The sequence below is a fragment of the Mobula birostris genome, chromosome 2, assembly GCF_030028105.1.
Source record: "Mobula birostris isolate sMobBir1 chromosome 2, sMobBir1.hap1, whole genome shotgun sequence".
NCBI classification, from domain to species: Eukaryota; Metazoa; Chordata; class Chondrichthyes; order Myliobatiformes; family Myliobatidae; genus Mobula; species Mobula birostris.
Window position 1 is genome coordinate 174788693 of NC_092371.1, and position 24902 is coordinate 174813594.

General features: G+C 40.4%; 1 protein-coding gene across 1 annotated transcript in view; it reads right to left on the reverse strand.

Annotated features, from left to right (window-relative positions):
* csmd1a (CUB and Sushi multiple domains 1a) overlaps positions 1–24902 on the reverse strand; it is a 2254753-nt gene that overhangs the window by 262088 nt on the left and 1967763 nt on the right. Inside the window, exons 41-42 of the mRNA XM_072251121.1 lie at positions 18617–18826; positions 6434–6622 (exon numbers count right to left, since the gene is read on the reverse strand). Coding sequence (XP_072107222.1) covers positions 6434–6622; positions 18617–18826 — 399 coding nt within the window. The remainder of the gene's footprint in view (positions 1–6433; positions 6623–18616; positions 18827–24902) is intronic.

Here is a 24902-nt window from a genome sequence, read left to right on the forward strand (position 1 = left end):
GATGCCAGAAGTTGTAGAAAAAGATATGTTGGATGCAATGACTGGTAGGCAAGGGGAAGGGAATCATTCTTCTGCTATGCCAGAGTGGGGGGATGGAGAGAGGGCAGATGTGCAGAAAATGGAGGAGGGCTGTGTTGAAATCAGTGGAGGGGAAAGACTGATTTTTCTGCTAAAAGATATTATCAATGACCTGGAACGCAAAGCCGCATCACTGGGATCATTTCTTTGGGATCAATAAAATACCTATCTATCTATCACGAGAACAGTTGCGGCAGAGGAACTGCGAAAAGGGAATAACATTCTTGTAAGTGACAGGGTGGGAAGACGTGTAGTCAAGGTAACTATGGGAGCCTGTGAGTTCATAAAAATGTTGGTAAGTAATCTGTCTCTGGAAATGTACATAGAAACATCAAGAAAGTGGATATAGGGGGGCGTCACGTGATAGCGTGGGATTGAGACGTGTAAATCCAGCTCTCCTGTAAAAAATTAGCAAAGTACCGTTTAAACAAAATAAAGTTAATAAATACTTTCCGAAAACTATTTATAACTTTGCAAGACTACTTTACGATATGCCTCCTAAACCGCAACAGAAGAAGTCTGTTGTTGCGAAGCCGCCGCGAGATGGGAAGAAAAAAGGGCCTACTGCAGCGATGGAGCCTCGGACTCAGGTTAGATCTCTTTTGGAGGAGATGCGTTCTATCTCCGCCGGAGAACAGGGAGCAATGGCGGCGGTAGCGGTCTCTCGGAAGAAGGTGCCGGAAATGCGCATGCGCAAAGAAGAACGCATGCGCAAATCGATACAACTCAAACTACAAGAACCGACAGCCACTGCAACTGAAAGTGACTCAGAGTCAGAATCGGATACCGCAGAGAATACAGATGAAGAAGAGGAGGAAGAACTGGAAGGGATTGGAACTAAAGGAGATGATGGAGACATAAGAGAGGCTTTATTGCAATTAACGGCTGAAGTAAGAAAAGTAAGAGCAGAGCTTAGAGACATGAAGATGTGCTATAACAAAGCTATGAAAAGACAGGATAAAATGGATAAGAAGCTTCAGGAGATGGAAAGAAATATGGAGCATATTAATGATAGAGTGGAAAAAACAGAAAATGATTTGCTTGTCTGGAACACGGAAAGAAATTGACTCTTGGAGAAAGTGGACATGTTGGAAAATTTTAGTAGACGTAATAATATTAAAATTGTTGGTCTTAAAGAAGGTATGGAGGGAGGAAATCCAATAAAATTTTTTCAAAGATGGATCCTGGAAGTTTTGCAAATGAAAGAGGAGGGCCGATTAATTGAAATTGAGCGGGCACATAGAGCTCTAAGACCAAAACCACAAGATGACCAATATCCACGAGAAATTTTAATAAAATTCTTAAGATTTCAAGGCAAGGAAAGGATTCTACAGGCAGCTGCCCAAGCTGCCAAGAATAGAAAAGGGCCATTGATGATTCAAGGGAACAAAATTTTTTTCTATCCTGACGTAAGTTATGAACTTTTGAAGAGAAGGAAGAAATTTAATCCAGTGAAAAAAATCCTATGCGATCACAGTTATCATTTTATATTGCGTTACCCTGCAACCTTGAAGATTTTTTTGACTGGTGGAGAAAAAAGATTTTTTGATGATTACCGGAAAGCGGAGTAGTTTGTGCAAGACTCTCTGAATATTCACCAGGTACAAGAACAAAACCATGGGAGCGAGATGGATTGAAGAAGAAGACTGGGTCAAAGAATGGACTTGTTGGATTTTTGAAGGCGGATGAATATATAAATATATTACTAATTATATGAGGGAGAGGAAGTAAGGTTAAAATTTGAGGAATACTGGTTAGGAAGAGTAACATTAATTTTTTTTATATATATATAATTTTTTTTGTTGCGGGGGAGCTGGAAGAAGCACTGATCAATTGCTACGTGAATCATGTGTGCAAGCGTGGCTCTAGCCACAACCCGCAAAATGGAGGGGGGTAGTGTTCTGTATCCTTTCATTCACAACATTAGTGGGGGGGTATTTTGTTTTTTCTTTTTTTTTATATCTCATCTATCTCTTTTTTTTCTTTTTGCCTGGATGATTGGGGGGGAACGCATAGCAACATGGTGAAGTTCAAAGAGATTCCCCAAGGAACTATGAGAGTTGAGAAGTTAAGTAATGTTTTAGATTGGAGTAACTTTGTTAAAAATAATGACTAATTTATTGAATTTTTTGAGTTTTAATGTTAATGGGCTTCATGGACTAGTGAAAAGAAAAAGAATCTTAACACATATTAAGAAAATGAAGATAGATTCAGCCTTTTTACAGGAAACGCATTTAACAGAAACAGAATATCAGAAATTAAAGAGAGATTGGGTGGGTAGTGTTGTTGTAGCGGGGAGTAGCAATTTTTAAGTCAAAACAAGAATGGGAAACAGATCCGAACATTAATATTGATGAAACAAATTGGTCAAGACTGTGCCTTGACAGTATGACAAACACAAGAAATGTTCCACTTAGATTAGTATAACTTTTTACACCAATTATATATTACACCACAAAAAATAAATTTCTTATAATTTAAGAGATAAATATGCAACATTTTTGAATATTTGGCGCCCTTATTTACAAAAGATAGGATGGCATATTTAAGTGCTCCGATAAAGATCTTGGTCTCTTGGGGAAAGTAACGAATAAGTATACCAATTCTATTTTGAATTCCATGGAGCATGTGGAAACCTTCCAATACCCAGGCAGCTCTCTTTTTTTTTCTTTTTAGGTAGGACTTTATATGGGGGGGGGAGGGTTAAGGGGAGGGGGGAGGGTAGATACAATCTTTTCATGTATTTTTGAAAACTCAATAAAAATTATATTAAAAAATAAGAAAGTGGATATAGGTGCTGGAGATGGACTGAGTCATTTTGATGGTGGGGTGGAAGTTAGTGGTGAGGTTGAAGAAATCGACAAATTTCATTTAGTTGCAGGAAGTGACACCAATGCAGTTGTCGAATATAGCAGAGAAAAAGTTGTGGAGTATTACTGATGTAGGTCAGGAAAATGGACTATTGCACACTGTCAGCAGAAAGGCTGGCATAGCAGGAGCCCATGTGAGTGCTAATGGCTACACCTTTAGTTTAGAGAAACTGAAAGGCATGTTGTTCTGGGTAAGAACCAGCTCTGCCAGGCAGAGGAGAACGGTGGTTGAGGGGTTTGTTGTCAAGAAAGCAGGGAGCCTTGAAGACTCCTGATAGGGGACAGAATGTACAGAACACAGATGCCCATGATGAAAATTAAGCAGCTGGGGCCAGGGAGATGTAAATTGATTAAATACTGAAAATATGAGGTGCTGTTCCTCTTGGGACATCTTCAATCAGTATCTGTTCACATTTATACTTTCTTTAAAGGTTAGAGTGTTGATCTGAATAGAAAGCTGTCATTATGCATGCAGTTTGCAATGTTCCATTGCATCAAGTACTCAAACAGCTGCCATGAAAATCAATAGCAACACACACAAGATGTTGGAGGAATCCAGCAGGTCAGGCAGCATCTATGAAATTGAACTAACAATCACTATTTCGGGCCAAGACCTTTCATCAGGACTGGAAAGGAAGAGGAAGTATGACAGAATTTAAAAAGTGGGGGGAGGTGAAGGCAGACTAGGTAGAAGGTGATAGATGAAGCCAGGTGGGTGAGAAAAGTAAAAGGTTGGGGAAGATGAACCTGAAAGGAGAAGAGAGTGGACCACGGAAATGGAAGAAGGAGGGGCAATGGAGGGGGGGGGGCGGAGGTGATAGGCAGGTGAGGAGAAGTGGTAAGAGGCCAGAGTAGAGAATAGAAGAGGGAAGGGGACAGATTATTCTTTACAGGAAGGAGAAAGTGCTATTCATGCCATCAGGTTGGAGGCTACCTAGTCAGAATACGAGATGTTGCTCCTCCACCCTTCTAGTGGCCTCATTGTGACAAAAGTGGAGGCTATGAACTAACTTGTCAGAATAGCAAAGTAGATAGGAATTAATTTGAAGATTAAATCCTATGATATCAAGCTAACTGACACGATCAAACAATGGGCTATTATGTAAGAATATTGAAGTGAAATGATGTTAGAAAGATCTGGAAACTCATAATGACAAGCAGTGAAAGGTTGCTTCCCCCGCTCCCCATAATTAGAATAATAGAGGAGATATATATAAGTAATGCTAAGGTAGCATAATGACATAAATTACTCTGATTAATGATATCATTAGGCTCAAAGCTTACCTTGGCAAATCATGAAATTATATTAACTTAACCATGATGATTTGTGGGCATTGGAAAATAAATTATTGCAATGAATTGAATTAATAGTTCAAATAGTACAGGGAAGGACTAAAGAGTAGGATTAATTGGACTTTTCTCAAAAGTGATACAATTTTTTTATCTTGGGGGCGGGGGCTTACTTTATCTATGCCTCTCATAATTTTATAAAAATCTCTGTCAGGTCACCATTCAGCCTCTGCAGCTCCAGAGAAAACAACTCAAGTTTATGCAACTTTTCATAATAGCACACACTCTCTAATCTACGCAGAATCCTGGTAAACCTTTTCTGCACCTCTCTAAAGCTCCCACATCCTTCCTATAATGAGGTGACTAGAGCAGAAAATTTGGATTGTTTTGTTTTGTTCAAATTATATTACTGCTTGTAAAAAATTGTTAAGTTTTTCCTGTGAATCATGCTATATTCCTGTAATACTATACAAGGGATAATTGATAAGTTCGTGGCCTAAGGAGGGAGGAGTCAATTTTAGGAAACCTAGCACATTTATTTTTCAACATAGTCCCCTCCTACATTTACGCACTTAGTCTAGCAGTCGTGGAGCATACAGATCTTGGACCTCCAGAAAATTTCTACAGCATGGGTGATTGATAATTTCGTGGCCTAAGGTAGAAGGAGATGAGAAGGATAATATCTTCTACCTTAGGCTGCAAACTTATCAATGACCCTGATGAGTTATTAACTTCAAACTTTCTGCGTAATCACTCAAAGAATTGAACTGCATGTGCATGTGACGAGAGCCGTATAACTCATCTCCTTCTACCTTAGGCCACGAACTTATCAATCACCTGTGCGGTGGTCATTTTCTGGAGGTCCAAGATCCGTATGCTCCACGACTGCTGGACTAAGTGTGTAAATGTAGGAGGGGACTATGTTGAAAAATAAATGTGCTAGATTTTCTATAATTGACTCCTTCTACCTTAGGCCACAAACTTATCAATCACCCCTCGTATGTTGTGTACCTGATGCTATATGTCTGTGATGCTGTTGCTAGTGAGCTTTTCATTACAGCTGTGCAGACATGTCAAAGTTAAAGTCAAAGTCAAACTGATATTTTATCAAAGCACTTAAGTTACAATAGGAATGTGAGATTAATTTTCTTGTCAGCACTTACAGTAAAATAATTAAATACAGTAGAATTTATGAAATACTGTAAACACCGAAGACTGAGAAATAACCAATGTTCAAAAGAAGACAAACTGTGAAATAAAAAAACAGAAAAATAATGTTGTGATCATGAGTGAGTGAAGTTGTCCACAATTGTTCAAGATCTTAATGGTTGAAGGGTAGTAACTATTGGTGAAATGGGACCAAATGCTCCTGTACCTCCTTCCTAATGACAGCAGTGAGATGAGAGCATGGCCTGAATGGTCGGTGTCCTTGATGATGGATGTTGCTTTCTTAGAGCAGTGATCCATGTAAATATAATCAAAAGTGAGGAGGGTTTTGTTTCTAATGAACTGGGCTGTATCCACCACTTCCTGTACATTGTGTATCTGACATCCAAGATTCAAGATTGTTTAACGTCACTTCCAGCACACAAGTGTAAAGGAGAATGAAATGATTGTTACTCTGGATCTGCTGTAGCATAAAACAAACACAATAAGATAAAGAACAAAATAATGAATACAAAATATGTATAAATATATATAGCAGAGCAGCAATAGCTGAAGTTTCTGCAAAAAATGAGGGAAGTACAAGACAGGTACATTGCAAATAAGAAGAAATTTTCAAAGGGAAGAAGGACACTACCGTGGCTGACAAGTGAAGTCAGAGCCAAAGTAAAAGCAAAAGAGAGGGCATGCAAGGAAGCTAGAGCTAGTGGGAATGCAGAGGATTGGAGAGCTTTTAAAAACTTGCAGAAGGAAACTAAGAAGGTCATTCAGAAGGAAAAGATGAATTATGAGAGGAAGCTGATGACTAACATCAAAGAAGATACTAAAAGCAGGGTGGGTGGGATCACTTAAGATACTGCTGGCCTTTTTCCGGCACACAAGACCTCTAGAGCACAAGCAGACTTGAAATATGTTAAGCTGCTGTCTTCTTTCCTTGGTGTAGTACTTGTGTGGCAAGAGAAAAAGCCTGAGAAGGTGAGACAAAACAGTGCACGGGATATGAAAGGAAAGAGAACAAACCGAGAAAGTACCTTCACATCGTGGGAATGGATGGCTCCAGTCCCTTTTGATTCCATGATGGCATGTGAGAACGCGTTGTCCAACCAGCACGTAACCCGGGTAACATTCGAATGATATAGACTGCCCAACACTATAACCAGAATTGATGATAAAGCCATTTTGAAATGGTGTAGGATCAGGACAGTTCTGAAGTTCATAAGCTACAAGAAAGCAAAATCAGGTGATTAATATCATGCATTATGGAGATAATTATCCTGTTGTGAGATACAAAAACCTTTGGATATTAAGGATATATTCATAAGATAGTGTCAAGTGTGAGCAGCACAGTAGCATGTAAGTTATCACAAAGCTTTACATCGCCAGCAGCCCAGGTTCAATTCCTGCCATTGTCTGTACACAGTGAGTACATTCTCACTGTGATCACATGGGTTTCCTCCTACCTTGAAAAGTTTAGTAGGTTAATTGATCACATTGGTATTATTGGATGCTGTGGCCTCCTTGGGCTGGAAGGGCCTTCTAATGTGCTGTATCTCTAAATAAAAGACAAAGTCTTTACTATTCAAGCTATTTCTCCTGGATGATAAAAATATCAGTCATATTAAGTCATCTTTCAATGGTTACAATGGTGTAATATTTGACCTGGTGCGTTTTCAAACATTTCATGGGACGTAATACACCAAAGATGTTTGTACCTTGTATCCTCAATGGTTTTCGTTAGATATTTCAGCAGCGGCAGGCATGAGTCTGACCAATGAAAAAGAGGTTTTTTATCCTCTTCATGGATGCAAGTAGGTAACATTGGAACAGACAGACCAGACCAATGAGGGTATAATGTGAACAATACCATACAAAATGTTGGAGCAACTCTGCAGATCAGGCAGCATCTAAGGACGAGGAATAGTCAGTTGATGTTTTGGGCAGAGATATCTATCAGGTCCTGATGAATTGTTTCGGCCTGAACCACTGGCTGTTTACTCTTCTCCATCGATGCCGCCTGACTTACAGAGCATAAAACTTGTAAGCAATTTTTTTGTAATATCAATCCTCTTACCAATAAGACTCAGTTGCGAGTAATTAACATTTTTCTAAGGTAAATTGTCCTCATGATAGGAGAATGTTCAGCAACCAGTTCATTAGTCATTCAGCCATAGACCAACCTGCCCCGTGAGCTAGTCCCAATTGCCCACAGCCCTCTAATCATCTCCTATTCACGTACTTACTAGATGTCTTTTAAATGTTGCTAATGTGCCTGCCTCAACTATTATATCTGGCACTTCATTCCAAATAAATGTGAAGAAGCTACCCCTTTTTAAATCTCTCATTTCTGATCTTACACCTATGCCTGTCTTGTTTTTTGCAACCTGTCTCTGAGAAAAAGAAAATAGTCTTTCTTCAATTATGGCAATATGACCAATTCTACTGTCTTGCTGCAATGTAGCAGTGTTGAAAATAGGCTTAGAAAGAAGAGGGACTTGAGGCGATCATTAACCTCAGTGTCGCCTTTGCTTTGAGATCCAACATCTACAGAATCTCTAAGGTTTATGTGGCTGGTAGCTCATTTGGATTGGCAGTGGGCAAAAGTAAGACATGCATTCTAAACAACTGATGGATATGGTACTGGGATTGGTTAATTATTGTCACATGTACTATGATACAGTGAAAAGTTGTCTTGCCTACTGTTCATACAAATCAGATCATTACACAGTGCATTGAGTTAGAACAAGATGAAACAATAATAGAATAAGGTGCAACAGCTGCAGAGAAAATGCAACGCAAGGAGAGAGTAGGATGCAAATAAGGTGGCAGCTGCCCCTGATGCCCCTTTTAAACCATTGACGTCTGATCTTACACCTATGCCCGCATGATTTTTTTACAATCCTACTGTGAGAAAATAAAGAAAAACAAGTCTTTTTTTGTTTATGGCACATTGTGATATAGATGGAAAGACTCAAGAAGATGCAATAACATAATGTACTGGGTGGGCACAGGAGTACATTCAGCCAGGAGACTCATTCCTCCGAGATGCAGCACAGAGCGTCATAGGAAGTCATTCCTGCCTGTGGCCATCAAACTTTACAACTCCTCCCTTGGAGGGTCAGACACCCTGAGCCGATAGGCTGGTCCTGGACTTATTTCATAATTTACTGGCATAATTTACATATTACTACCTAACTATTTATTACTATTTTTCTATTACTATTCTATTACTATTTATTATTTCCATGACTATTACTATTTACTAATAGTAGTACTACTATTACTATTTATTATTTATGGTGCAAATAACGAAACCCAGTTTCCCCCGGGATCAATGAAGTATGACTAAGATAGATTTTGTGCAGAAGAGCTCACTTGTACCCTGCTGGAAAATGGAAAGAAGTTAAGCAGAGTCCAGGGTTTACCTCCAGAACAAACTTCCTCTGACTTCAATGAGGGAAGAACACATCCTGGAACAAATTCTCCCTGAACCATTATTCTTAGACTATTTTTCTCCTTTCTCCCCTCCCCGGCACTATCTCGAACCCAGATGTACTGTTTATACACAGAGTGAGGTAAGCCTTCCGTGGAGTCAAGTTTCAGTGCCAATGTGCCGTGTGTGCATCATGTACCACATCAACTGTGCGTGCTATAACATCTTCAGTTTACATGTACAATAGTAAACTTACATGCTAGAGTTTATTGGACTGTTGTTAGCAGGTAACCATGCATGGATACCCAACAGTTCACTTTAGCCTGTAATTTGTGGTTAGGGTCAGAAGTAGAAAGGGACATGGGATTCTTCATGCAGGACTCCCTAAAGGTTAACTTGCAGAGTGAGTTGGTGGTAAGGAAGGCAAATATAATGTTAACATTCATTTTGAGAAGACTAGAATATAAAAGCAAGGATGGCTTTATAAAGCTTTGGTCACACTTTTTGAGCAGTTTTGAGCCGCTTAACTAAGAAAAGATGTGCTGGCATTGGAGAGGGCCCAGAGGAGGTTCATGAGAGTGATTCCAGTAATGAAAGGGTAAATGTATGAGTAAGTATTTGAATGCTCTGGGCCTACACGTGCTGGAGTTTAGAAGAATGACTGGAGGTTCCACTGAAAACTATCCAATATTGAAAGGCCTAGACTGAGTGGACATGGACAGGATGTTTCCTAAAGTCGGAGAGTCTAGGATCAAAGGGCACAACCTTAGAATAGAAGGGTATCCCTTAGAAGAGAAATGAGGAGGAATTTCTTTAGCCATAGGGTGGAGAATATTTGGAAGTCATTGCCACAAATGTCTGTGGAACTGAAGTCTTGAGGTATATTTAAAGAGAAGGTTGATAGGCTCTTGATTAGTAAAGGTGTCAAAGGTTTCAGGGAGAAGGCAGGAGGGTGGGGTTGAGAGGGATAATAAATCAGGCAAATGCGATGGGCTGATTGGCCTAATTCTGCTTCTATATCCTATGATCTTATGCATCTGTTCCAGAATTTTTCTGCCTGTACAAACCTCACAGAGTCCACCTTTATCTCTCTGCTGCAAGATTATCCCCTTGTTTTTCCCTACAGTACTACAGAACCACATCATGGTTCCCTACCACAGCTGACAAGAAAAGAAAGTGAGAAAGAAAAGAACTTTAAACTGAGGTGCTTAAGCTGGCTTCTCCTCTCTAACAAAGTAAAATGGAGTTACACAATAGGTTTGACAGCTTGTGCCTGAATGATGCAATTAAGGCAGATTGCTGGTTCCTTAAAGCTCGTCGTTCTTGTCAGCCGTGGTTGGCAGCTCACCTAGAAGAAGAAAAACTCTGATCTCAAACCTCCGCTGCCTTGTGTCTATACCCACTCAGGGTTAAGGCTTCAGGAGAAAATCTCAAAGCAGAATCCAGAGCTGGAGTCCCAAAGGCTGTCTACATTGACTTCAACACTGACTGGCAACTCTTAAATCACCGCTGGTGCCAAAGTGTATTGGCCTCTACTGATCATTTGAATTCATCAACGGCAAAGAGAGGGGGGAGCCTGCTGCAGATGCAACATGTTGCTCTCCATATGGTATAGCCCTGGCTTGTATGTTGACTTGCACATTCTCTCTGACAGCTAGGATGTGACATCCACGGTCGACACCGACCAATGGAGGACCATTGGATGATGTAATTCCCAAGATGGTTTTCATGAACCTCAGTTATTGACAAAGAAAAACCAGATGATTAAACCAAAATACATTCCTGTAAAGGAAATACTTCAACGTGAGAAAAGAAAGAGAAAAAAATAGAATGTTACTGTATAACATTTCCTTTGATGCGTACCAGCCAGAGAGTAGGAATTATTGATTTTCATGGGGGTGCACTAGTCAGAACCTACCATGATAAATCCATCTCCTTCATCTAAATCAAAACAGAAATATATATTCCTGCAAATGTTTGTGTTCCATACTGCTTTTGTACTTATTAATTAACTGCTGAAAAGATACTGAATTCTGGGCACTGCTGCATTTTAAGAAATATTCAATACTCAAAAAGAAACTAAACGTATGAAGGATTGATTAAGGCCATAAGCTGTAAGAGCAAAATTATGCCATTTGGTCCATCATATTTGCTTCACCATTCCATCATGGATGATTTATTATCCCTCTCAGCCCCATTCTTCTCCCCCCAACCTTCATCATTCTTACTAATCAAGAACCCATCAACATGCATTTTAAATATAACCAATGATTTATCCACCGGAAAGCTCTCCTAAGCAATGAATTCAACAGATTCACCACACTCTGATTAAATAAATTCCTCCTCATCTCTGTACTAAAGGGACATCCTTCTATTTTGAGATTGTGCCCTCTGATCCTAGACTTCCCCACGAGAGGAAACACCACTCTATCTAACACTTTCATTATTTGAAAAGATAAACAGATAAAGTGGTTAAGCAAATGATGCTGGGTGATCTAAACACAAAAAAACAAAAACAGGGAGAGATGATGCTAAATTTATATAAAAGAATTTTGTCAACTATAACAAATACATCATAATTACAAATTTTATTTATTTAGAGATACAAGCCCTTCTTGCTCAATTACATCCTTGTAATCAATTAGCCTGCTAACCTGTGTATCTTTTGAATGTGGAAGGAAACCAGAGCAGCCGGAGGAAACCCATGAATAAGCTCCTTACAGACAGTGGCGGAAATTCAACATAGGTCGCTGATGCTGCAACAGCTAAATGCTATGTTAATATGCCCCCTCAAAGGTTCCATCAGATTACTAATTCAGATATAGAAGGATTGAAGTTAACAGCAGCACTGAGAGAAACCAGACTTTCAGCCTATAAAGTTGGAAGTATCTCTTCCATCATAGGTTATTTTGTGAGAGAATGAATACTGAGGGTGAAGCAACTTCACTCACCTCAACACTGATCTGATTCCACAATCTGTGGACTCACTTTCAAGGACTCTACAACTTTCTCAGTTTTATTTCAAAGTTATCAAATACTTATATATATCACCATATATAACCCTGAGATTCATTTTTTTGGGAACATACACAGTAAATCCAAGAAACAGGATCAATGAAAGATCACACCCAACAGGACAAATAACCAACCAATATGCAAAGGACAGCAAACGGTGCAAATACAAAAGAAAAAAAAGAAATTATAACAATAAATAAATAAGCAAGCAATAAATATTGAGAGCATGAGATAAAGAGTCCTTGAAAGTGTGCCCATAGGTTGTGAGAACAGTTCAGTAGTGAAGTGAATGACATTGAGTGAAGTTATTCCCTCCAGTTCAAGCGCCTGATGGTTGAGGGGTAATAACTATTCCTGAACCTGGTGGTATGGGTCCTGATGGCAGTAGTGAAAAGAGAGAATGGCTTGGGTGGTAGGGGTCCGTGATGGTGGATGCTGCTTTCCTGCAACAATGCTCAGTGTAGATGTGCACAGTGGTGGAGAGGGCTCTACCCGTGATGGACTGGGCTGTATCTATTACTTTTTGTAGGATTTCAAGGGCATTCGTGTTCCCATACCAGGCTGTGATGCAAATAGTCAATATACTCTCCACCACACATCTATGGAAGTCTGCCAATGTTTTGGATGTCATGCTGAATCTTCACAAACTTCTAAGGAAGCAGAGACATTCCTGTGCTTTCTTCATAATTGCATTCATGCACTGGGACCAGAACAGATCCTCTGAAATGATGACATTGAGTAATTTAAAGTTGACCCTCTCCATTATATGTTTATTATTTTTTTTTGTATTAGCACTGCTTGCTTGTCAGCTATTGTGTGTAGTTTTTCAATGATTTTATTCTATTTCCTTGTTCTACTGTGAATGCCTGGTAGAAAATGAATCTCAGTGCAGTATATGGTGACATGTATACATTATGATAATAAATTTACTTTGAATTTTGACACCAAGACAGGGAAATCTAGGCATCATTCAGCTGAGAAATAGAAATTGCAGATATGTGTTAGAGCTAAGGGAATTAAAAACCTGAAGACATTTTTCTTTTAAAGAACCAACTCAGCTTTTTTCACACAATGGGAGAAAAAGTGATCACAAAAGTCTTCTAACTGGCAAGGGAATCCTTTTTCTATCCCTTATCTTGCCATTCCCATTGCCACTCATATTTTCTGTATTGCAGGTGGTAAGTCCTTTCCATAAGATGGTGGCGCATTCAATCATAGCGGCTTCTATAGGGTCAACCAAAGATGTTATTATCCTTTTTAAATATATTTCTTATGATCACAAGACCCTGCTGGACATTAATAACTTTAAGTAAGTTGCTCATTGAGGTGGATAAACTGAAGGAGCTGGAGTTTGTGTGGATGGTGCTGCTGTCTGCAACAGAGAGGCATCAGAGCATGAAGGTGGTGTGCAGTCTAACGGCGAGTGATCATCCTAGTCACGTTTCTTGTGATGGCAAACTCTGATGGACATGGTTAATGTGAAACGCTACGCCCAATCCACAGACTTATTGGTGGGCAGCAGGGGCAGATGGCAAGGGTGCTGCGTTACTGCCTGAGTTTAGCCACCCAGGTGAGAGGTGTCAGGGTCAGTATGCTCCACCGGAGACAATGTGGCATGGCATCATGCTGGAGTTATGCTGCATCCCCCTCTCCCAATGTTCACTTTGCAGAAGACAAGCTGTATTGTGTTCAAATGCAACATTCACAGACTCAGGATTTGGGACTTTTTTTTAGTGTGACTGTATTTTGCTGTTATCTTATATGTGCAATATGTGACTTGTGCTGTGCGTGACTGTTGGTGCAGTGCTTTGCACCTTGGCCCTGGAGTAACTGTTTCGTTAGGCTGTATTAATTGGTGTTCATATATGGTTATTTGGGAATTAAACTTGAACTTGAAATAAGAGCCGGAAACATCCTAGTAATAATGCCATGGATGATGGGGAGTCATTACTTTATCCAATGAGACAGTTCAAAGTTATAATTAAATTTATTATCAAAATACATATTCTGTATGTCACTATACTATCTTCTGGATTCATTTCTTGCAGACATTCACAGTAGAACAAAGAGATATGGTGAAATCAATGCAAAACTATACACAAGGTTAAAAACCAATTTGCAAAAGAAGACAAACTGCAAATATAAAAAACTAATAATAATAAAGAAAGAAAGAAAGAAAGAAGGAAAGAAATTGGTAACACCAAAAACATGAGTTATAGAGTCCTTGAACATGAGTCCATAAGGCTGTGGAATCAGTTAAGTGTTGTGATGAGTGAAGTTATCCTCTCTGGTTCAACAGCTTGATGGTTGAAGAGTAATAAGTGTTTCTGAATCTGGAGATGTGGGACCTATAGCTCCTGTACCTCCTTCCAGATGGCAGGAGTTCCAGGTAGGACTCAACAGAATAACAGCTCAGCATGGACTAGATGGGCTGAAGGGCATGCTTCTGGGCTGGTGTACTCTTTGACCCTCAGATGGGAAAATAGGTAAAACCCACTGGCAGATAAAGAGACCTAACTTTGAAAAATACATAAAAATTTTCTCAGTTTCTAAGCCATCAGAAAGATAAGGACAAGGGACTAAAGGTCCATGGAAAAGACATTATTGACAACTACAATTCATGCTCCCGGAATTCATTCCATTCTTATCACAAGTAACAATGTAAAAGTAATGATTGCAGGTTAGGTAAACTTCTCTACAAGTCCTTAATGTCTGAAGGAGAAGCAAGTTACTGTGAAAAATGAAAAGAATTTGACAATAGGTCTTACTAGATCATTCTTCAAATGAGTCACACTAACCCGATAGGGCAGACTGCTTCTTTCTCCATTGTCCCTTGAGTCAGAGAAAAGGAGCTATGAAATATGATAAGCTTTGTTTGTCACATGTACATTGAAATGTGTCATTGCATCAAGTTAAATTTACTGTGCAGCCAGCAAGTGTCACCGTGCTTCTGATGTTAATGTAGCACTAGCCCTTAGTGTACATCTTTGGAATGTGGAAAGAAGTATAAATTCCTTTTAGACAATGGCAGCAACGGAACCCCAATCTTTTAGTTGGTGCTGTAAATCATTGCACTGACTTCTACGCGACTGTGCTACTTCTGATCCAGCTCAGTCTCAAAATAAATGAACCTCTGGGACAGCTTGAAAGCTAAGTAACTTCCACCAGTTACTACATTCATGAAAAACACACACAAAATACTGAAGCATCTCAGCATTTCAGGCAGCATCTGTGGAGGAGAATAAACATTCGACATATCAGGCTAAGTCCCTTCATTGATCTGAAATGTCAACTGTTTATTTCTCTCCATAGATGCTGTCTGACTTGCTGCGTTCTTCCAGCATTTTGTTTATGTTGGTCTGGATTTCAAGCATTTGCAGAATCTCTTGTGTTTACATTTATGGGCAACTCGTTTTTGTTTAGGCTTTTGGCATCTTCTACTCCCTCTTTCTGATTAATAAGTTTCACGGTATTTCTGTCTCCTAGATTTAATAGGATAATTTAAAATACAATTGCCTGGTTTTACTGTTTTTATTTATTTAGGGATATTTAGTCTGGCCCAACAAACTGCTCTGCCTTGCAACTGACAGGACAATTTACAATGACCAATTACCTATTAATTGGTAGGTTAGTCCTGTTGGAGGATACCAGAGCACTCGTGGGAAACCCATGCACACACAGGAAGCTACATACAAGCTTTCTTACAGAGGACACTGGAACGGAAATCTAAACTCCGATGTCCCTAGCGGTAATAGTATCACTCTAGCTTCTACATTACTGTGGCACCTCATGGTATGGTATCCATTCTTATACCTTGCTTTCACCACAATGGATTTCTGATGATACCAATTATCAACATTGTTACCATTCTTTTACTGGCAGGACTAGAGAGAAAAAGTTGAGGAGTAGATTTGAAAGATGGGGGGAAGAGAGAGAGAAACGCCAGGCGATAGGCAAAACTTGCAGCAGGAGAGGTGAAGCAAGAGCTAGGAAGTTGATTGGTGAAAGAGACAGAAGGCCATGGAAGAAAGAAAAAAAAGTGGGGAGGAGCAACAGAGAGAGAGAGATGGTGTGCGGGCAAGGAGATAACATGAGAAAGGGACAAGGATTTGGGCAATAGTGACATGGGGGGGTGATGGGAAGGCATTACCAGAAGCTTGAGAAATCGATTTCCATGCTATCAGGCTGAAGGCGTTGTTCCTCCAAGCTAAGTGTGACAGTGGAGGAGGCCATAGTTGAATATATCGGAATGGGAATGGGAATGGGACTGGAATTAAAATGGGTGGCCATTGGGAGATCCCACCTGTTCTGGTAGATGGAGCATTGATGCTCGGTGAAGCGGTCTCACCGATATACAAGAAGCCACACCGGGAGCACCGTACACAGTATATGACTCCAAGAGACTCACAGGTGAAGTGTCGCCTCACCTAGAAGGACTGTTTAGGCCCCTGGATGGTGGTAAGGTTGGAGGTGTAGGGGCAGATGTAGCACTTGTTCCGCTTGCATGCCCGGAGAGAGATGAATGGACAAGGGAGTTGCTTAGGGAGCGATCCATGCAGAAATCAGAAAATGGTGGGAAGGGAAAGATGTGTTTGGGGATCCATTTGGAGGTGACGGAAGTTTTGGAGAATTATGTGCTGAACGCAGAGGCTGGTGAGGTGGTAGTTGTGGACTCTATATGTTTCAATGTACATGTGACAAATGAAACTAATCTAATCTTTAACAAATTGTCTAAAAGTGCTTTATTGCCACCATCATTCTCAAGTTCAAGTTCAATTTATTGTCATTCAACAATACACATGTATACCAGCAAATAAACATATTCCTCTGGACCAAGGTGCACAACAATGGGTACTGTACATAAAACTCACACACGTAATACATAATGTACTATTAACAACAGTACATTAACAAATAACAAGATGCATTTACAACACATGTTAAAATGCAAATTCTACTGGTGTTTCATGTATGATGAGGCTTGGATGGTGACAGGGAGATCAGTAGTCTTATGGCCTTGGGGAAAAAGCTGTTTCTCATCTAAACAGCTCATGTCTTCATGCTATGGATCCTCCAGCCTATAGCAGGGTGTCAAAGAAATTGTTGGATAGGTTCTTATTGCTAATATCAAGCTGGAAATATGGTAGCTGATTTGCACAAAGGAGTCTACTACTAAGGTCATCAGACAATGGTGAGATGATATGTTTTTAACCATATCGACTGATAGTTAACTGTTGGCAATCCTGATGAGAACTCTCAACCTCTTTGTTGTAAAAGTGCCTTGAATACAGGACAATCACCAAAGAAAATCAACAGTACTCCAGCCTCAAAAGAACGAGGACACTTTTCCAGTGATGACAGTCACTTCACTGTTGCTCGGGAAGATCAGTTTTGTCACTTATGTTTGGAGTTCAATTTACACCCATGGAACATCTGATTTGGAAGCTGCCAAGTAACATGAAATTTCTCTTCTTAGCTCTCCAAAAGTTTTTGTTGGTTGCTTATTATTTAGTGTTGCTAATTAGTTAGCTGTCATTTTGAGAAGACGAACATAACGCTGAGGCTCTACCAGGCATTGATCAGACCGCACTTGGAGTATTATGGGCAGTTTTGGGCCCCATATCTCAGTAAGGATGTGCCGACATTGGACAGAGTCCAGAGGAGGTTCATGAGAATCATCCCATGAATGAAATATTCAATGAATGGGGAACACTTGATGGTTCTGGGCCAGCACCCAACAGAGTTTAGAAGAATGAGGGGGAATCTCATTGAAACCAATCAAATATTGAAAGGCCTAGATAGAGTTGATGTGGAAAGGATGTTTCCTATAGAAGGGGAGTTTAGGACTGGAGCCCACAGCCTCATAATACAAAGATATCCTTTTAGAACAGAGATGAAGAGGAATGTCTTTAGCCAGAGGGTGATGAGTCTGTGGAAGTCATTGCTACAGACACTGTGGAAGCCAAGTCATTGGGTACAGTCAATGCTCAGGTTATAATTAGTAAGGGTGTCAAAATTTATGGGGAGAAGGTAGGAAAATGAGATTGAAAAGGATAATAAATCAACCATGATGGAATGGCTGAGCAGACTTGATGGGCTAAGTAGCCTAATTCTATTCCTATGTCTTATGGTCTTATTGAAAATCACAATTTTCATACTTTTTTAATATATTTATCAGTTTTATTTTAATAAAGTCTGTGGAGGTCATGAATCCTTCCAAATAACCTCTCAGGAATTTGTAATTTGGAAGAATTATTTTTAAAATTTACTCTACTTTTGCAGAATAAATAGTGTTGTTGAGATTTATATCATGATCATTAGAGTGCCTTTAAGGAGTTCTCACTGTGAGTTTATTTCACTTTTATTGTAGTAATTAACATAACACTTTACAGTGCCAGCGATTATCAATTGGGGTTCAATTCCCACTGCAGCATATAAGAAGGTTCTATGTTCTATCCTTTACCACAGGGGTTTCTTCCGGGTGCTTCAGCTTCTTTCCATATTCTAAAGATGTACAAGGTTAGGGTTAGTAAGTTGTTGGCGCTGGGAGCGTGGTGACATCTGTCAACAGCACATTCATGCCACAAGCAATGCTTCTCAATGTATGTTTCAAAGTACTTGTGACAAATAAAGCTAATCTTTAAGTTAAAAAAAACAAACAAGCTGTCAACCTCTGCCCTACTTCTGGCCCTTAACACGTGTTAAAAAAACAAAGTTCAACTCTTGCAGATTTGTTTGCTGACCAGCATTTGGACAAATAGATTCCTACCTTGGTAGACGAGCTTGAACCCTTGCTTGTTCTCTGAGTGATCGCTGTAGAAGTGGATGATTGTGTCATGAGTCGTGCTGAGCAGAGCAGGTGGGAGATCCACTCCACTGAACTGTCCGATCAAAGAGCTGGTGTCACCTGGTCCATTTCGAATCTCCAAAAAGTCATGATTGGCTTCAGTTGAAAAATTCAGAAACTGAATCTCAGCACCTGTGTTGGTGGAAACAGTTCTTTACTTTAAAACACGACCGTGATCACAGAAAGAAAGAATGAAAATCAAACAATTGCATCTCAGCCTAGTAATCATTATACAGCATGTTCTTTTGATGGATAGCAACAACCTAATCTCTCCATCGGATTGAAGGAAAGATTCCAACATCGCAACACAAAATAACTGAAAGGTCCAGAGGAAGCTCACGAGAATGATTCTGGGAATGAAAGGGTTAACATGTGAGAAGTGTTTGATGACCTGGGAAAATAAGAAGAGGAAGAATGGAAGAGGGGATAGGTGAGAGGGGGAGAGAGGAGAAGGAGGGATAATTTGGAGGGGAGAAAGAAAGGGAGAAGGAGGGGCCAGTGATGGAAAGAGAAAGAGTGGGAGGGATGAGTGGGGGAGAGAAGGGGAGAAAGTAAGAGAAGAAGGGAGGAAGAGAGTAATTACAGGGGGAGGAAGAGGGAAAGGGGAGGAATTGCAGGGTGAGGAATAGAGAGAGGAAGGGTCAGGGAGACAGAGAGAGGGGGGAGAATAGGAGATGGGCACATTGTATAGGTCACCTGAATCTTCACAACCACCACTGCACAATGACTGGGCATAACAGAAGTATTGGTTCAGACTGGCTCATCCCATCTCTTCAAACATCTGACATGATGACAACTCCCTCTATGGAACATTTTCTGTAGTAAATTAACCAGTGGATAATACCAGGCACAATGCATGATACAGCTGCCCACTCTCATTAATGGTCTACTTGCTTCAGTAAAAAAGTTTCTGTCAGAAGCTGAAGTGGGATAACAGATCCGACAAAGCATTATTTTCCACATAGCTGAGATAGAAAGAAGGAATTTAGTAGAGAGCAGGAAATGAAGTAAAACAATTGTAGGTGAAATGTCATCATAAGAATCCTTATCCTTGATTTACATTTAATTTTCTTCACTATTTCCGCACATACCCTGCTTTAGATGGAATGGTGCTGTAAACTAGGGCACGTATCATTATTCTCTTTGGTCACTTTATTCTCTGCAATGTAACACTTGACTTTCATTCTTCTTAAAACCTTCTGAAACAATCAGATCGGCTGGTTTACCATTATTGTATTTACTGATGTACAGTAAAAAAAACATATTCTTTTTCTTTATTTTATTTTATTTAGAGATACAGCTCAGTAGCTGGCCCCTCCAGCCCACTGAGCCAAAACCACCCAATTACACACAAGTGACCAATTAACTCATTAACCTCTACATCTCTGGAATGTGGGAAGAAACCAGAGTACCCAGAGTAGACCCACGAGGTCATGGGCCGAACGTACAAACTCCTTACAGAAAGCGGTGGGAATTGAATGCCAGTTACTGGTACTATAATAGAAAAGCTAACTGCTACACTACTGTGCTGCCGACTTGCTATCCAGACAGATTATTTCATTACAACAGTACAGTGAGGTAGTACAAAGGAAAAGGTAAAACAGGGTAATTACAGAATAAGGTGTAACAGTTTCAGCAAATGTAGGACTCTAAAACCTACTTGCCATCTGGGAATGATGGGCTAACAACAGTCTACACTTGCAGGCTGCCCCCAGCACATCCTCAGACACTGTTGGTCGCTAATGCAAATGATGCATTTCACTGTGATGTACAAGTAGGCAAAGGAGCTAATCTTTCTTTCTTTTCTTTGCCCCTTAACTCTGCCAAATCACTTCAACAGTAGAAACAATCAAAGCTACTTTTTTTCCAAGTAAGTGCTTAAAGCAGAAATTAATGCAAATGGTATCACAGAAGCCTAATCTGCATTGAGGGAAAATGTTGCGCTCAGTCCAGCATCATAGTTTGAATTTCCTTCAGTGCCCCAACATTGTTTACACAAAGCCTCACCCCATGGTGAATTTAAGTTTATGTAATTTAAGTTTTCAAGAGAACACTTGGAATATTGTGTTCAGTTCCAGTTGCCTCATGATAAAAAGGATGTGTAAGTTTTAGAGAGGGTGCAGAGGAGATTTACCAGGATGCTGCCTGGATTAGAGAGCATGCCTTAGGAGGATAGGTTGAGTGAGCTTGGAGTGAAAGAGGATGAGAGGTGACTTGATAGAGGCGTACAATATGATAGGAGGCATAGATTGACTGGGCAGCTGGAGCCTTTTTCCCAGGATGGAAATTGCTAATACGAGGGGGCATAATTTCAAGGTGATTGGAGGAAAGTATGGGGAATTGTCAGAGGTAGGTTTTCACACGGAGAGTGATGGGTGTGTGGAACACACTTCCAGGGGTGGTGGTGGAGACACATACATTAGGGACATTTAAAAAGCTCTTGGATATGCACATAATGATAGAAAATTTGAGGGCAATGTAAATGGGAAGGCTTAGATGAGGATAAAATGTGGCAAAATACTGTGGGCTGAAGGGCCTGTACTATTTTATGTGACACACTATGCTGCTGCTGCGAAGACAATTTTTGTAGTGTTTATATCCTGGGTACGTGTGACATGTGGCCATGATAATAAACTTGAAACATGAAATTGAACACTGACCCACAACCTTCCATGCTTTTACTGTATATATTAAACGCAGAATGAGGTCCACAAAACTGCGTTTATACTTATTCACTGGACACCCTTCTCAGTCACCGGGAGGGCATGCTGGCATCTTTACTTTCTTAGGAGGTTAAGTAGGTATTGACATTAGCTTTGGTTTATTATTGTCACATGTACAAAGGTACAGCGAAAAGCTTGCCTTGCATGTTGATCATACGGATCAGACCATTACACAGTGTATTGGGGGTGAAGAAGGCAAAAAAATACAGTGCAGAATAAAGTGTAAAAGCTACAGAGAAAGTGCAGTGCAGGTGAACAATAAAGTGCAAGATCATAATGAGTTATATTGTAAGGTCAGGAGTCTATCGTATCATACACAAGACTCATTTAACAACAGCAGGATAGAAATTGTTCTTGAGCCTGGTGGTAACTGCTTTAAGGCTTATCACTGAATACTAGCAACCCTCTGTAAAGTATCCTGAGTGGTTTCATCATGGTCTGGTTCAGCACTCTGAATGTGCAGGAATGTAAGAAGCAGCAGAGAAGTGGATTCAGCTCAATACAGCACGAGCACATTTCTCCCCATCAGTAGTAGTACCTTCAGGAGGTGCTGCCTCAAGAAGGCAACACCAATCATCAAAGATCCCCATCATCCAGACCATGCCATATTTTCGCAGTTACCATCAGGCAGGAGGTACAAAATCCTGAAGTCCCACACCACTGGGTTCAATAACAACTACTTCCCTTCAGCCATTTGGTTCTTGAAACAACAGGCACAATCTTAATAACTGCAGTTCAGCAACAATATGACCACTGTATCATTATTAAAGCCTGTTATTCTATCACCTTGCACTACCTCAATGCAGTGTTGAAAAATAGTGTGGTTGTGTTAATGAGTTCATAGACCATCAGATTTCTAAATGGCCAATCAACCTATGAAAACTACCTTACTATTTTTGCTAATGGCTCTGACTATTTATTTAAACATTCTTACTGTATTTTAGAGTAAATTTATATATTGTAACATACTGCTGTCTCAAAACAAATTTCATGACATATGCCAGTGATAATAAACCTGATTCTGATTTGTAATGAATTGATCTGTATGAACTGTACTCAAGACAAGCTTTTCACTATACCTCAGCACGTGACAAAATAAATCAATTTACCACTCCACAACAAAATGGACTGTGTATTTTTTGTTTTAATTATGTTCTTTCTTATAAAAATTGTGTATATATTTATGACAAACATCCTGGCGGGGAGGTTTGCTAAGGCTACTGGGGAGAGTTTAAACTAGAATTGTTGGGGGGGGTGGGAACAGAACTAAAGAGATTGGGGAAGAAGCGGTTGGCTCACAAGTAGAGAAAGCTTGGAGACAGGGTGTGAGGGAGGATAGGCAGGTGACAGAGGAGGGATGCGCTCAGACCGATGGTTTGAGATGCGTCTATTTTAACGTGAACAAAGCAGATGAGCTTCGAGCATGGATCAATACTTGGAGCTATGATGTGGTGGCCATAACAGAGACTTGGATGGTTCAGGGACAGGAATGGTTACTTCAAGTGCCGGGTTTTAGATGTCTCAGAAAGGACAGGGAGGGAGGCAAAAGGGGTGAGGGCATGGCACTCTCGATCAGAGATAGTGTCACGGCCGCAAAAAAGGTGGATGTCACGGAGGGATTGTCTATGGAGTCTCTGTGGGTGGAGGTTAGGAACAGGAAGGGGTCAATAACGCTACTGGGTGTTTTTTATAGGCTGCCCAATAGTAACGGGGATATCGAGGAGCAGATAGGGAAACAGATCCTGGAAAGGTGTAATAATAACAGAGTTGTCGTGATGGGAGATTTTAATTTCCCAAATATCGATTGGCATCTCCCTCGAGCAAAGGGTTTAGATGGGGTGGAGTTTGGTACATGTGTTCAGGAAGGTTTCTTGACACAATATGTAGAAAAGCCTACAAGAGGAGAGACTATACTTGATTTGGTATTGGGAAATGAACCTGGTCAGGTGTCAGATCTCTCAGTGCGAGAGCATTTTGGAGATAGTGATCATAATTCTATCTCCATTACAATAGCATTGGAGAGAGATAGGAACAGGCAAGATAGAAAAGTGTTTAATTGGAGTAAGGGCAATTATGAGGCTATCAGGCAGGAAATTGAAAGTTTAAATTGGGAAAAGATGTTCTCAGGGAAAAGTATGGAAGAAATGTGGCAAATGTTCAGGGGAGATTTGTGTGGAGTTCTGCATAGGTATGTTCCAATGAGACAGGGAAGTTGTGGTAGGGTACAGGAACCGTGGTGTACAAAGGCTGTAATAAATCTAGTCAAGGCTGTAATAAATCAAGCTTACAAAAGGTCCAGAGAGCTAGGTAATATTAGAGACCTGGAAGATTATAAAGCTAACAGGAAGGAGCTTAAAGGGGTAATTGGGAGAGCCAGAAGGGGCCATGAGAAGGCCTTGGCGGGCAGGATTAAGGAAAACCCCAAGGCATTCTACAAATATGTGAAGTGCAAGAGGATAAGATGTGAAAGAATAGGACCTATCAAATGTGACAGTAGGAAAGTGTGTATGGAACTGGAGGAAATAGCACAGGTACTGAATGAATACTTTACTTCAGTATTCACTATGGAAAAGGATCTTGGTGACTGTAGTGCTGACTTGCAGTAGACCGAAAAGCTTGAGCATGTAGATATTAAGAAAGAGAATATGCTGGAGCTTTTGGAAAGCATCAAGTTGGATAAGTCACCGGGATCGGATGAGATGTATCCCAGGCTACTGTGGGAGGCGAGGGAGGAGATTGCTGAGTCTCTGGCGATGATCTTTGATCATCAGTGGGGACGGGAGAGGTTCCAGAGGATTGGAGGGCTGCGGATGTTGTTCCCTCATTCGAGAAAGGGAGTAGAAATAGCCCAAGAAATTATAAACAAGTGAATCTTACTTCAGTGGTTGGTAAGTTGATGGAGAAGATCCTGAGAGGCAGGATTGATGAACATTTGGAGAGGTATATGATTAGGAATAGTCAGCATGGCTTTGTCAAGGGCAGGTCATGCCTTACGAGCCTGACTGAATTTTTTGAGGATGTGACTGAACACATTGATGAAGGAAGAGCAGTAGATGTAGTGCGTATGAATTTCAGCAAGGCATTTGATAAGGTATCCCATGCAAGGCTTATTGAGAAAGTAAGGAGGCATGGGATCCAAGGGAACATTGCTTTGTGGATCCAGATCTGGCTTGCCCACAAGAGGCAAAGAGTGATTGTAGACAGGTCATATTCTGCATGGAGGTCGGTGACCAGTGGTGTGACTCAAGGATCTGATCTGGGACCCTTACTCTTCGTGATGAGGATGAGGAAGTGGAAGGATGTGTTAGTAAGTTTGCGGATGACACAAAGGCTGGAGGTGTTGTGGATAGTGTGGAGGGCTGTTAGAGGTTACAGCGAGACATTGATAGGATGCAAAATTGGGCTGAGAAGTGGCAGATGGAGTTCAACCCAGGTAAGTGTGAAGTGGTTCATTTTGGTAGGTCAAATATGATGGCAGAATATAG